This window comes from Pseudophryne corroboree, chromosome 4 (assembly GCF_028390025.1).
Source record: "Pseudophryne corroboree isolate aPseCor3 chromosome 4, aPseCor3.hap2, whole genome shotgun sequence".
NCBI classification, from domain to species: domain Eukaryota; kingdom Metazoa; phylum Chordata; class Amphibia; order Anura; family Myobatrachidae; genus Pseudophryne; species Pseudophryne corroboree.
The window spans coordinates 21,961,619-21,976,618 of record NC_086447.1 but is presented as its reverse complement, the minus strand read 5'-3'; the positions used below and the strand labels follow the sequence as shown (position 1 = coordinate 21,976,618).

General features: G+C 45.2%; 1 protein-coding gene across 2 annotated transcripts in view; it reads left to right on the top strand.

Moving 5' to 3' along the window:
• Positions 1–15,000, top strand: part of LOC134908812 (uncharacterized) — a 78,960-nt gene that overhangs the window by 62,292 nt on the left and 1,668 nt on the right. For both annotated transcript variants that reach the window (XM_063914939.1, XM_063914938.1), the window contains exon 4: positions 10,960–11,475. In XM_063914939.1, the coding sequence (XP_063771009.1) occupies positions 10,960–11,475 (516 nt within the window). The remainder of the gene's footprint in view (positions 1–10,959; positions 11,476–15,000) is intronic.

Sequence of the window (15,000 nt, the reverse complement as noted above, 5' to 3'; positions counted from 1 at the left end):
ATTTGGTGCTGCAGAGTCATCCGCACTCTCCCGCCCGTTTGGGAGCTTTGGTATAATCCCCATGGTCCTTACGGAGTCCCCAGCATCCACTAGGACGTCAGAGAAAATAAGAATTTACTTACCGATAATTCTATTTCTCGTAGTCCGTAGTGGATGCTGGGTGCCCATCCCAAGTGCGGATTGTCTGCAATACTGGTACATAGTTATTGTTACCAAAAAATCGGGTTATTGCTGTAGTGAGCCATCTTTTCTAGAGGCTCCTCTGTTATCATGCTGTTAACTGGGTTCAGATCACAAGTTATACGGTGTGATTGGTGTGGCTGGTATGAGTCTTACCCGGGATTCAAAATCCTTCATTATTGTGTACGCTCGTCCGGGCACAGTATCCTAACTGAGGCTTGGAGGGGGGTCGTGGGGGGAGGAGCCAGTGCACACCAGGTAGTTCTAAAGCTTTACTTTTGTGCCCGGTCTCCTGCGGAGCCGCTATTCCCCATGGTCCTTACGGAGTCCCCAGCATCCACTACGGACTACGAGAAATTGAATTATCGGTAAGTAAATTCTTATTTTTTATTATTTAAAAAAATAAAATCATGTGATTTAAATCCAGTTGATTTACATCAGCACACCCTGATTATAATGTTACGTAATATAAACTGGGGGCACTGTAATGTGGCACAGTATGAAGTGGGGGGCATTCTAATGTTAAATAATCTGTAATGAGACGTAATACGACCTGGGGACGCTGTATGTCATAATGTGAATTGGAGTAACTTTGTGTTGCATGATGTTTACTGGAAGCCCTGCAGTGTAACATAGAGTGTATTATGGCACTACCATGGGGTATAACATTAGGGCACTACCATGGGTTATAACATTAACTAGGGCACTACCATGGGGTATAACATTAGGCCACTACCATGGGGTATAACATTAACTAGGGCACTACCATGGGGTATAACATTAGGGAACTACTATGGGGTATAACATTAACTAGGGCACTACTATGGGATATAACTTTAACTAGGACACTACCATGGGGTATAACATTAGGGCACTACTATGGGGCATAACATTAACTAGGGCACTACCATGGGGTATAACATTAGGGAACTACTATGGGGTATAACATTAACTAGGACACTACTATGGGGCATAACATTAACTAGGGCATTACTATGGGACATAACAGTAACTAGGACACTACTATGGGGCATAACATTAACTAGGGCACTACTATGGGGTATAACATTAACTAGGGCACTACTATGTGGCATAACATTAACTAGGGCACTACTATGGGGCATAACATTAACTAGGGCACTACTATGGGGCATAACATTAACTAGGGCACTACTATGGGGCATAACATTAACTAGGGCACTACTATGGGGCATAACATTAACTAGGGCACTACTATGGGGCATAACATTAACTAGGGCACTACTATGGGGCATAACATTAACTAGGACACTACTATGTGGCATAACATTAACTAGGGCACTACTATGGGACATAACAGTAACTAGGGCACTACTATGGGGCATAACATTAACTAGGGCACTACTATGGGGCATAACATTAACTAGGGCACTACTATGGGACATAACAGTAACTAGGGCACTACTATGGGGCATAACAGTAACTAGGGCACTACTATGGGGCATAACATTAACTAGGGCACTACTATGGGACATAACAGTAACTAGGGCACTACTATGGGACATAACAGTAACTAGGGCACTACTATGGGGCATAACAGTAACTAGGGCACTACTATGGGGCATAACATTAACTAGGGCACTACTATGTGGCATAACAGTAACTAGGGCACTACTATGGGGCATAACAGTAACTAGGGCACTACTATGGGACATAACATTAACTAGGGCACTACTATGGGGCATAACATTAACTAGGACACTACTATGGGGTATAACAGTAACTAGGACACTACTATGGGGCATAACAGTTACCAGGGCACTACTATGGGGTATAACAGTAACTAGGGCACTACTATGGGGCATAACATTAACTAGGGCACTACTATGGGGCATAACAGTAACTAGGACACTACTATGGGGCATAACATTAACTAGAGCACTACTATGGGGCATAACATTAACTAGGGCACTACTATGGGGCATAACATTAACTAGGGCACTACTATGGGGCATAACATTAACTAGGGCACTACTATGGGGCATAACATTAACTAGGGCACTACTATGGAGCATAACATTAACTAGGGCACTACTATGGGACATAACAGTAACTAGGGCACTACTATGGGGTATAACAGTAACTAGGGCACTACTATGGGGCATAACATTAACTAGGGCACTACTATGGGGCATAACATTAACTAGGGCACTACTATGGGGCATAACATTAACTAGGGCACTACCATGGGGTATAACATTAACTAGGGCACTACTATGGGGCATAACAGTAACTAGGGCACTACTATGGGGCATAACATTAACTAGGGCACTACTATGGGGTATAACAGTAACTAGGACACTACTATGGGGTATAACAGTAACTAGGGCACTACTATGGGGCATAACATTAACTAGGACACTACTATGGGGCATAACATTAACTAGGACACTACTATGGGACATAACAGTAACTAGGGCACTACTATGGGGCATAACAGTAACTAGGGCACTGCTATGGGGCATAACAGTAACTAGGGCACTACTATGGGGCATAACATTAACTAGGAAACTACTATGGGGCATAACATTAACTAGGGAACTACTATGGGGCATAACATTAACTAGGGCACTACTATGGGGCATAACATTAACTAGGGCACTACTATGGGGCATAGCATTAACTAGGGCACTACTATGGGGCATAACAGTAACTAGGGCACTACTATGGGGCATAACATTAACTAGGGCACTACTATGGGGCATAACAGTAACTAGGATACTACTATGGGGTATAACAGTAACTAGGACACTTATGGGGTATAACAGTAACTAGGGCACTACTATGGGGCATAACATTAACTAGGGCACTACTATGGGGCATAACAGTAACTAGGGCACTACTATGGGGCATAACATTAACTAGGGCACTACTATGGGGCATAACAGTAACTAGGGCACTACTATGGGGTATAACATTAACTAGAGCACTACTATGGGACATAACATTAACTAGGGCACTACTATGGGGTATAACAGTAACTAGGACACTACTATGGGGTATAACAGTAACTAGGGCACTACTATGGGACATAACAGTAACTAGGACACTACTATGGGGCATAACATTAACTAGGGCACTACTATGGGGCATAACATTAACTAGGGCACTACTATGGGGCATAACAGTAACTAGGGCACTACTATGGGGCATAACATTAACTAGGGCACTACTATGGGGCATAACAGTAACTAGGGCACTACTATGGGGTATAACAGTAACTAGGGCACTACTATGGGGCATAACATTAACTAGGGCACTACTATGGGGCATAACAGTAACAAGGGCACTACTATGGGGCATAACATTAACTAGGGCACTACTATGGGGCATAACAGTAACTAGGACACTACTATGGGGCATAACATTAACTAGGGCACTACTATGGGGCATAACATTAACTAGGGCACTACTATGGGGCATAACATTAACTAGGGCACTACTATGGGGCATAACAGTAACTAGGGCACTACTATGGGGCATAACAGTAACTAGGGCACTACTATGGGGCATAACAGTAACTAGGACACTACTATGGGACATAACAGTAACTAGGACACTACTATGGGGCATAACATTAACTAGGACACTACTATGGGGCATAACATTAACTAGGGCACTACTATGAGACATAACATTAACTACGGCACTACTATGAGGCATAACATTAACTAGGGCACTACTATGAGGCATAACATTAACTAGGGCACTACTATGAGGCATAACATTAACTAGGGCACTACTATGAGGCATAACATTAACTAGGGCACTACTATGAGGCATAACATTAACTAGGGCACTACTATGAGGCATAACATTAACTAGAGCACTACTATGGGACATAACATTAACTAGAGCACTACTATGGGGCATAACATTAACTAGGGCACTACTATGGGACATAACAGTAACTAGGGCACTACTATGGGACATAACAGTAACTAGGGCACTACTATGGGGCATAACAGTAACTAGAGCACTACTATGGGACATAACATTAACTAGGGCACTACTATGGGGTATAACATTAACTAGGGCACTACTATGGGGCATAACAGTAACTAGGACACTACTATGGGGCATAACATTAACTAGGGCACTACTATGGGGCATAACATTAACTAGGGCACTACTATGGGGCATAACATTAACTAGGGCATTACTATGGGACATAACAGTAACTAGGACACTACTATGGGGCATAACATTAACTAGAGCACTACTATGGGGCATAACATTAACTAGGGCACTACCATGGGGTATAACATTAACTAGGGCACTACCATGGGGTATAACATTAACTAGGGCATTACTATGCGGCATAACATTAACTAGGGCACTACTATGGGGCATAACAGTAACTAGAGCACTACTATGGGGTATAACATTAACTAGGGCACTACTATGGGGTATAACATTAACTAGGGCACTACTATGGGACATAACAGTAACTAGAGCACTACTATGGGACATAACATTAACTAGGGCACTACCATGGGGTATAACATTAACTAGGGCATTACTATGCGGCATAACATTAACTAGGGCACTACTATGGGGCATAACATTAACTAGGGCACTACTATGGGGCATAACATTAACTAGGGCACCACTATGGGACATAACAGTAACTAGGGCACTACTATGGGGCATAACAGTAACTAGGGCACTACTATGGGGTATAACATTAACTAGGGCACTACTATGGGGTATAACATTAACTAGGGCACTACTATGGGACATAACAGTAACTAGGGCACTACTATGGGGCATAACATTAACTAGGGCACTACTATGGGGCATAACATTAACTAGGGCACTACTATGGGACATAACAGTAACTAGGGCACTACTATGGGGCATAACATTAACTAGGGCACTACTATGGGGTATAACATTAACTAGGGCACTACTATGGGACATAACATTAACTAGGGCACTACTATGGGACATAACAGTAACTAGGGCACTACTATGGGGTATAACAGTAACTAGGGCACTACTATGGGGCATAACATTAACTAGGGCACTACTATGGGGCTTAACATTAACTAGGGCACTACTATGGGGCATAACATTAACTAGGGCACTACTATGGGGCATAACATTAACTAGGGCACTACTATGGGGCATAATATTAACTAGGGCACTACTATGGGGCATAACATTAACTAGGGCACTACTATGGGGCATAACATTAACTAGGGCACTACTATGGGGCATAACAGTAACTAGGGCACTACTATGGGGCATAACATTACCTAGGGCACTACTATGAGGCATAACAGTAACTAGGGAACTACTATGGGGTATAACATTAACTAGGGCACTACTATGGGGCATAACATTACCTAGGGCACTACTATGGGGGTATAACATTAACTAGGGCACTACTATGGGACATAACATTAACTAGGACACTACTATGGGGCATAACATTAACTAGGGCACTACTATGGGGGTATAACATTAACTAGGGCACTACTATGGGACATAACATTAACTAGGACACTACTATGGGGCATAACATTAACTAGGGCACTACTATGGGGCATAACATTAACTAGGGCACTACTATGGGGCATAACATTAACTAGGACACTACTATGGGGCATAACAGTAACTAGGGCACTACTATGGGGCATAACAGTAACTAGGGCACTACTATGGGACATAACAGTAACTAGGGCACTACTATGGGACATAACATTAACTAGGACACTACTATGGGGCATAACAGTAACTAGGGCACTACTATGGGACATAACAGTAACTAGGGCACTACTATGGGGGTATAACATTAACTAGGGCACTACTATGGGACATAACATTAACTAGGACACTACTATGGGGCATAACATTAACTAGGGCACTACTATGGGGCATAACATTAACTAGGGCACTACTATGGGGCATAACATTAACTAGGACACTACTATGGGGCATAACATTAACTAGAGCACTACTATGGGGCATAACATTAACTAGGGCACTACTATGGGGTATAACAGTAACTAGGGCACTACTATGGGGCATAACATTAACTAGGGCACTACTATGGGGCATATAATTAACTAGGGCACTACTATGGGGCATAACATTAACTAGGGCACTACTATGGGGCATAACATTAACTAGGGCACTACTATGGGGCATAACATTAACTAGGGCACTACTATGGGGCATAACATTAACTAGGGAACTACTATGGGGTATAACATTACCTAGGGCACTACTATGAGGCATAACAGTAACTAGGGAACTACTATGGGGCATAACAGTAACTAGGGAACTACTATGGGGCATAACATTAACTAGGGCACTACTATGGGGTATAACATTAACTAGGGCACTACTATGGGGCATAACAGTAACTAGGGAACTACTATGGGGTATAACATTAACTAGGGCACTACTATGGGGCATAACATTACCTAGGGCACTACTGTGGGGGTATAACATTAACTAGAGCACTACTATGGGGCATAACATTAACTAGGGCACTACTATGGGGCATAACATTAACTAGGACACTACTATGGGGCATAACATTAACTAGGGCACTACTATGGGGCATAACAGTAACTAGGGCACTACTATGGGACATAACATTAACTAGGGCACTACTATGGGGCATAACATTAACTAGGGCACTACTATGGGGCATAACATTAACTAGGGCACTACTATGGGACATAACAGTAACTAGGGCACTACTATGGGGCATAACATTAACTAGGGCACTACTATGGGGCATAACAGTAACTAGGGCACTACTATGGAACATAACAGTAACTAGGGCACTACTATGGGGTATAACATTAACTAGGGCACTACTATGGGACATAACAGTAACTAGGGCACTACTATGGGGTATAACATTAACTAGGGCACTACTATGGGGTATAACATTAACTAGGGCACTACTATGGGGCATAACATTAACTAGGGCACTACTATGGGGGTATAACATTAACTAGGGCACTACTATGGGACATAACATTAACTAGGGCACTACTATGGGGCATAACATTAACTAGGGCACTACTATGGGGCATAACATTAACTAGGACACTACTATGGGGCATAACATTAACTAGGACACTACTATGGGGCATAACATTAACTAGGGCACTACTATGGGGCATAACATTAACTAGGGCACTACTATGGGGCATAACATTAACTAGGGCACTACTATGGGACATAACATTAACTAGGACACTACTATGGGGCATAACATTAACTAGGGCACTACTATGGGGCATAACATTAACTAGGGCACTACTATGGGGTATAACATTAACTAGGACACTACTATGGGACATAACATTAACTAGGACACTACTATGGGGCATAACATTAACTAGGGCACTACTATGGGGCATAACATTAACTAGGGCACTACTATGGGGTATAACATTAACTAGGGCACTACTATGGGGCATAACATTACCTAGGGCACTACTATGGGGCATAACAGTAACTAGGGCACTACTATGGGGCATAACAGTAACTAGGGCACTACTATGGGGCATAACAGTAACTAGGGCACTACAATGGGGTATAACATTAACTAGGGCACTACTATGGGGCATAACATTACCTAGGGCACTACTATGGGGGTATAACATTAACTAGGGCACTACTATGGGGCATAACAGTAACTAGGGCACTACTATGGGGCATAACATTAACTAGGGCACTACTATGGGGCATAACATTAACTAGGGCACTACTATGGGGCATAACATTAACTAGGGCACTACTATGGGGCATAACATTACCTAGGGCACTACTATGGGGCATAACAGTAACTAGGGCACTACCATGGGGTATAACATTAACTAGGGCACTACTATGGGGCATAACATTACCTAGGGCACTACTATGGGGGTATAACATTAACTAGGGCACTACTATGGGGCATAACAGTAACTAGGGCACTACTATGGGGCATAACATTAACTAGGGCACTACTATGGGGCATAACATTAACTAGGGCACTACTATGGGGCATAACATTAACTAGAGCACTACTATGGGGCATAACATTAACTAGGGCACTACTATGGGGGTATAACATTAACTAGGGCACTACTATGGGACATAACATTAACTAGGGCACTACTATGGGGCATAACATTAACTAGAGCACTACTATGGGGCATAACATTAACTAGGGCACTACTATGGGGGTATAACATTAACTAGGGCACTACTATGGGGCATAACATTAACTAGGGCACTACTATGGGGCATAACATTAACTAGGGCACTACTATGGGGGTATAACATTAACTAGAGCACTACTATGGGGTATAACAGTAACTAGGGCACTACTATGGGGTATAACAGTAACTAGGGCACTACTATGGGGTATAACAGTAACTAGGGCACTACTATGGGACATAACAGTAACTAGGACACTACTATGTGGCATAACATTAACTAGGGCACTACTATGGGGCATAACAGTAACTAGGGCACTACTATGGGGCATAACATTAACTAGGGCACTACTATGGGGCATAACAGTAACTAGGGCACTACTATGGGGCATAACATTAACTAGGGCACTACTATGGGGGTATAACATTAACTAGGGCACTACTATGGGGCATAACATTAACTAGGGCACTACTATGGGGCATAACATTAACTAGGGCACTACTATGGGGCATAACAGTAACTAGGGCACTACTATGGGGCATAACAGTAACTAGGGCACTACTATGGGATATAACAGTAACCAGGGCACTACTATGGGGCATAACAGTAACTAGGGCACTACTATGGGGCATAACAGTAACTAGGACACTACTATGGGACATAACGTTAACAACTGCTGCAGAGATTTGACTCTCTGGAAGCATTGGGGCAGGGGCCCACAAAGTTCTGGCTACACACCTGCCAACTCATGTTACATGTCAGAAAGGGAACAATTTGGATTGCACGTTTATGGACTTTTTAGGTAGATGCAGTATTAACATGTTGGATAAGTGAAATTTCACTGACAAATGTCTTAATGACATCTGATTTAATTCCTTCAACACAGCTGTCTCCCTTTGAAATTAATGATCATTGATATTATACAGGGAGTTCCAAAAGTCCCTCCACAGTGACTGTGTGTTACGCAAGCCTCCCTGACTGCTAAGTAATATGACAACATAATAGTTTTTAACATTTTCTCTACATGAAATAAGCTTATGCTGCAGGGTCCATAGGGAGCTCTGTGATTCCCCACTGGCTTGGTCCCTCTCTGGCCTGCCACGCCTGCAAATTAGATCTGCAGCACTCACTGCGGAGGGACTTTTTGAACTCCCTGTATGATTCACAGCTGCCTGGCTCATACAACAAGCTACAGTGTCAGCAATGTGTAACTATATAGTTATATAGTATACATACTATGTCCAGTGTCATTTGTCAGCCTCTCCCTCAGAATGCGTATTATGTGTATGTAATGTGGTGTAACATGTCTCTGCCTCCCCCCGTGTGTAGCTCTCATCCGTGTCCCCCTTTCTGTGCCGTCACCTGTTATCCTATATCTATATGTTCTATGGAGACTACAGCCCTTTGCTGTAATAGTCCTACATGGAATGTATGCATGCGTATGATGTATGTATCATGCGTGTCTACAGGTTTGACAGTTAATCTGGGCTTTATTCCTTTCCCTCGGGAGCAGACATCCGCCATAGAGGACTGGTATGATCAGACATGTCAGAGGTTTTCCCTCCCTGTTCCCGGTTATGGGGGGGGTATTCAATTAGTGCCGTTTTTTCGACCAGTCAATAAAAACAGCACTTTTCACCCGTTTGAAGGTCGCGTTTACATTCGACCTATTCAATGCCCGTGCCGTTTTTGTCGACTGGTCAAAAAATCCGGCACTGGTGAAAACCACGTGTATCACTGGCGAATTGGGGAGCTTGCGGGCGTCTTCGACAGTTTTTGGCGCAATTTTCGCCCAAGCCATTTCCACACAAAAAAAAGTGAAATGGCGTGGGCCAAAATGGATTAAAAAACGTGCGAAAATGCTTGCAGTTGAATACCCTGTGTCGGATTAGTGCGTTTTTTTTCGACCAGTTGAAAAAACGTCGCTTAATTGAATACCCCCCAAAATATCTATGTCGGCTTCTCCCACCCGCAGGAGGTACTGGTGTACAGTGAGCAATACAATGCAGAGTGTCATCACTGCAAACTGGTCATCATTTACCTTCCGGCACATAGGGAACCTTAGCTAACTCGTCGGGGACATGCCACTGTCCCCAAATTATCAGACAGATAATGATAACCCAGAAATAATCCGTCTTTGAGGACAGGTGGGGCAAAAGCATCCATACAGTATTTTTCAGTTAGACTCCACTACAAGAAGAACCAGACTGGAGGGGTAGAAGTGGGTGCCACTGTATATGAGAGAGGGGATGTCTTTACAGGGAAAGGAACGTACAGGGGCAACCAGAGGGAAGATAATAGAAAGATATGGAGGTAGTGAAGATGAAGGTTCAGCTAATACTGCAGAGGTTAGGATAATATTACAGGTAGGATGATGACTGGGGGGGGGGGGGGAGACTGACATTCCATGGATGAGATGTCTCCTAAAGTTCTGGGTTTAACCCCAGTGCCCGGTCACCTCTTTGATAGGCTTGGGGGCCTTTTTAGTAACTGCCTGCAGAGATCCTGTGCGAATGGGTCCGTGGCAGGTATGTCTAAACTCTACTTTGTTCTGTGCCAAAATGACAGATGCGGGTGAGCCGGCCATAGATAGCAGCGACACTGCGGCCCCCACACAATCCCCTGCCACTCCGGCCTCTAGTTGTCACGGATCCCAGGCTGCCGCGTCTCCAAACCTCGGAGTCCCGCGTCTGCGCATCGTGAAGTTCACCGAGAAGGAGCTGGATGTCCTTGTGGACCTGGTGATAGAGAACTATTCAAAACTTTTTGGCAAAGAGGCCGACATCACCCCCAGCGTGGCTAAAAATGCCATGTGGCAAGCTATAGCCAATGAGGTCAGCGCGGTGGGAGTGGCTTCCCGAACCAGTGACAAAGTCAAGAAGAGATGGAAGGATGCCAAGCGCAAGATGAATGAGAAGCTGAGCGAGGCTGCGGCCCACGTGGCGGAAACTGGGCGCCGCCCGCCGCCACACCTGAGGCTGGCCCCCTACGAGCAGCGGCTGAGAGATTTCTTCAAGCCGGAGTTCAGCAAAGAGGTGGAGTGGAACCAGGACAAAGAAGATCTGCCAGAGGAGCAGGAGGCTGGTAAATACTTATTTCATGTATTGTGGCTATGTGTTTGAATCCCCTGTAGAATGGTGTCCATAGACTGTCATTTCATTGTCATCTACTGTCCCGATAGAAGTGTAGACGTATCCATCATACTGTAAGCCCCTGCAAATTATGTTGGTTTAAAGCAGTGCGATTATCATCAGTGGCAAAGCGAGAGGTCATTTGGCTGGTCTGGAGACCCTTCTCATGATGCAGAGATTGACCCCCAATCCTATTGTGTTGACCCTTTTCATTAGACCCCTATATCGGAGACTGTTCTAATCATACACACCCACTCCCATTACATATAAACCCTTAATATAGTTCATAGATTTACTCCAGAACAGATTCCCACACCCCCACAACAGGGAGACTCTTGTCCCATGACACACCAACCTCATAGGAGAGAGACCCACTCCCCGTTACACACACACCCTTCTCATGACACTGAGACCCACCCCATTAGACAAAAAGATCATGTAGGCTGATAGTAGACGTAGGCTTCTACACGTGGGCCAATAGTAGATATTTACTGAGAGCACATTGTCTGAGAATAGATGTAGGCTGATATCATGTGGACTGAGAGTAGATGTAGGCTGAGATACGTGGGCTGAAAACAGATGTATGCTGAGATATGTGGGCTGAGAGTAGATATAGGCTGAGATACGTGGGCTGAGAGTAGATGTAGGCTGAGATACGTGGGCTGAGAGTAGATGTAGGCTGAGATACGTGGGCTGAGAGTAGATGTGGGCTGAGAGTAGATGTGGGCTGAGAGTAGATGTGGGCTGAGAGTAGATGTGGGCTGAGAGTAGATGTAGGCTGAGATACGTGGGCTGAGAGTAGATGTAGGCTGAGAGTAGATGTAGGCTGGAATATGTGGGCTGAGAGTAGATGTAGGATGATATATGTGGGCTGAGAGTATATGTATGTTGAGATACGTGTGCTGAGAGTTGATGTAGGACGATACACGTGGGCTGAGAGTAGATGTAGGATGAGATACGTGGGCTGAGAGTTGATGTAGGATGAGATACGTGGGCTGAGAGTAGATGTAGGATGAGATACGTGGGCTGAGAGTAGATGTAGGCTGGAATACGTGGGCTGAGCGTTGATTTAGGATGATATACGTGGGCTGAGAGTAGATGTAAGATGATACACGTGGGCTGAGTGTAGATGTAGGCAGAGATACGTGGGCTGAGAGTAGATGTAGGATGATACACATGGGCTGAGAGTAGATGTATTCTGGTATACGTGGGCTGAGAATAGATGTAGGCTGGAATACGTGGGCTGAGAATAGATGTAGGCTGGAATAGGTGGGCTGAGAGTTAATGTAGGATGATATACGTGGGCTGAGCGTAGATGTAGGCTGAGATACGTGGGCTGAGAGTAGATGTAGGCTGAGATACGTCGGCTGAGAGTAGATGTAGGCTGAGATACGTGGGCTGAGAGTAGATGTAGGCTGAGCTACGTGGTCTGAGAGTAGATGTAGGCTGATATACGTTGGCTGAGAGTAGATGTATGCTGAGATACGTGGGCTGAGAGTAGATGTATGCTGAGATACGTGGGCTGAGAGTAGATGTAGGCTGAGATACGTGGGCTGAGAGTAGATGTAGGCTGAGATACGTGGGCTGAGAGTAGATGTAGGCTGAGCTACGTGGGCTGAGAGTAGATGTAGGCTGAGATACGTGGGCTGAGAGTAGATGTAGGCTGAGATACGTGGGCTGAGAGTAGATGTATGCTGAGATACGTGGGCTGAGAGTAGATGTATGCTGAGATACGTGGGCTGAGAGTAGATGTAGGCTGAGCTACGTGGTCTGAGAGTAGATGTAGGCTGAGATACGTGGGCTGAGAGTAGATGTATGCTGAGATACGTGGGCTGAGAGTAGATGTATGCTGAGATACGTGGGCTGAGAGTAGATGTATGCTGAGATACGTGGGCTGAGAGTTGATGTAAGAGGATATACGTGGGCAGAGAGTAGATGTATGCTGAGATATGTGGACTGAGAGTAGATGTAGGATGAGACACGTGGGCTGAGAGTTGATGTAGGATGATACACGTGGGCTGAGAGTAGCTGTAAAATGATACACGTGGGCTGAGAGTAGATGTAGGCTGAGATACGTGGGCTGAGAGTTGATGTAGGCTGGAATACGTGGGCTGAGCGTTGATGTAGGATGATATACGTGGGCTGAGAGTAGATGTAGGATGATACACATGGGCTGAGAGTAGATGTAGGATGATACACGTGGGCTGAGAGTAGATGTATGCTGGAATACGTGGGCTTAGAATAGATGTAGGCTGGAATGCGTGGGCTTAGAATAAATGTAGGCTGGAATACGTGGGCTGAGAGTTGATGTAGGATGATACACGTGGGCTGAGAGTAGATGTATGCTGGAATACGTGGGCTTAGAATAGATGTAGGCTGGAATGCGTGGGCTTAGAATAAATGTAGGCTGGAATACGTGGGCTGAGAGTTGATGTAGGATGATATACGTGGGCTGAGAGTAGATGTATGCTGAGATACGTGGGCTGAGAGTAGATATAGGCTGAGATACGTGGGCTGAGAGTAGATATAGGCTGAGATACGTGGGCTGAGAGTAGATATAGGCTGAGATACGTGGGCTGAGAGTAGATGTGTGCTGAGAGTTGATGTAAGATGATATACTTGGGCTGAAAGTAGATGTAGGCTGAGATACGTGGGCTGAGAGTTGATGTAGGATGATATACGTGGGCTGAGAGTAGATGTATGCTGAGATATGTGGACTGAGAGTAGATGTAGGATGATACACGTGGGCTGAGAGTAGCTGTAGGATATAACACGTGGGCTGAGAGTAGATGTAGGTTGATATACGTGGGCTGAGAGTAGATTCTGTATATGCTGAGATATGTCGGCTGAGAGTAGATGTAGGCTGGTAGACGTGGGCTGAGAGTAGATGTGGGTTGATACACTTGGGCTGAGAATAGATGAAGGATGATACACGTGGGCTAAGAGTAGATGAAGGATCATACACATGGGCTGAGAGTAGATGTATGCTGAGATACGTGCGCTGAGAGCAGCTTTAGGCCGGGATAGGTGGGCTGAGAGCAGCTATAGGCCGGGATAGGTGGGCTGAGAGCAGCTGTAGGCCGGGATAGGTGGGCTGAAAGCAGCTGTAGGCCGGGATAGGTGGGCTGAGAACAGTCGTAGGCCGGGATAGGTCGGCTGAGAGCAGCTGTAGGCAGGGGTAGGTGGGCTGAGAGCAGCTGTAGGCCGGGATAGGTGAGCTGAGAGCAACTGTAGGCTGGGATAGGTGGGCTGAGAGCAGCTGTAGGCAGGGATAGGTGTGCTGAGAGCAGTTGTAGGCAGGGATAGGTGGGCTGAGAGCAGCTGTAGGCCGGGATAGGTGAGCTGAGAGCAGCTGTAGGCCGGGATAGGTGGGCTGAGAGCAGCCGTAGGCCGGGATAGGTGGGCTGAGAGCAGCCGTAGGCCGGGATAGGTGGGCTGAGAGCAGCCGTAGGCCGGGATAGGTGGGCTGAGAGCAGCT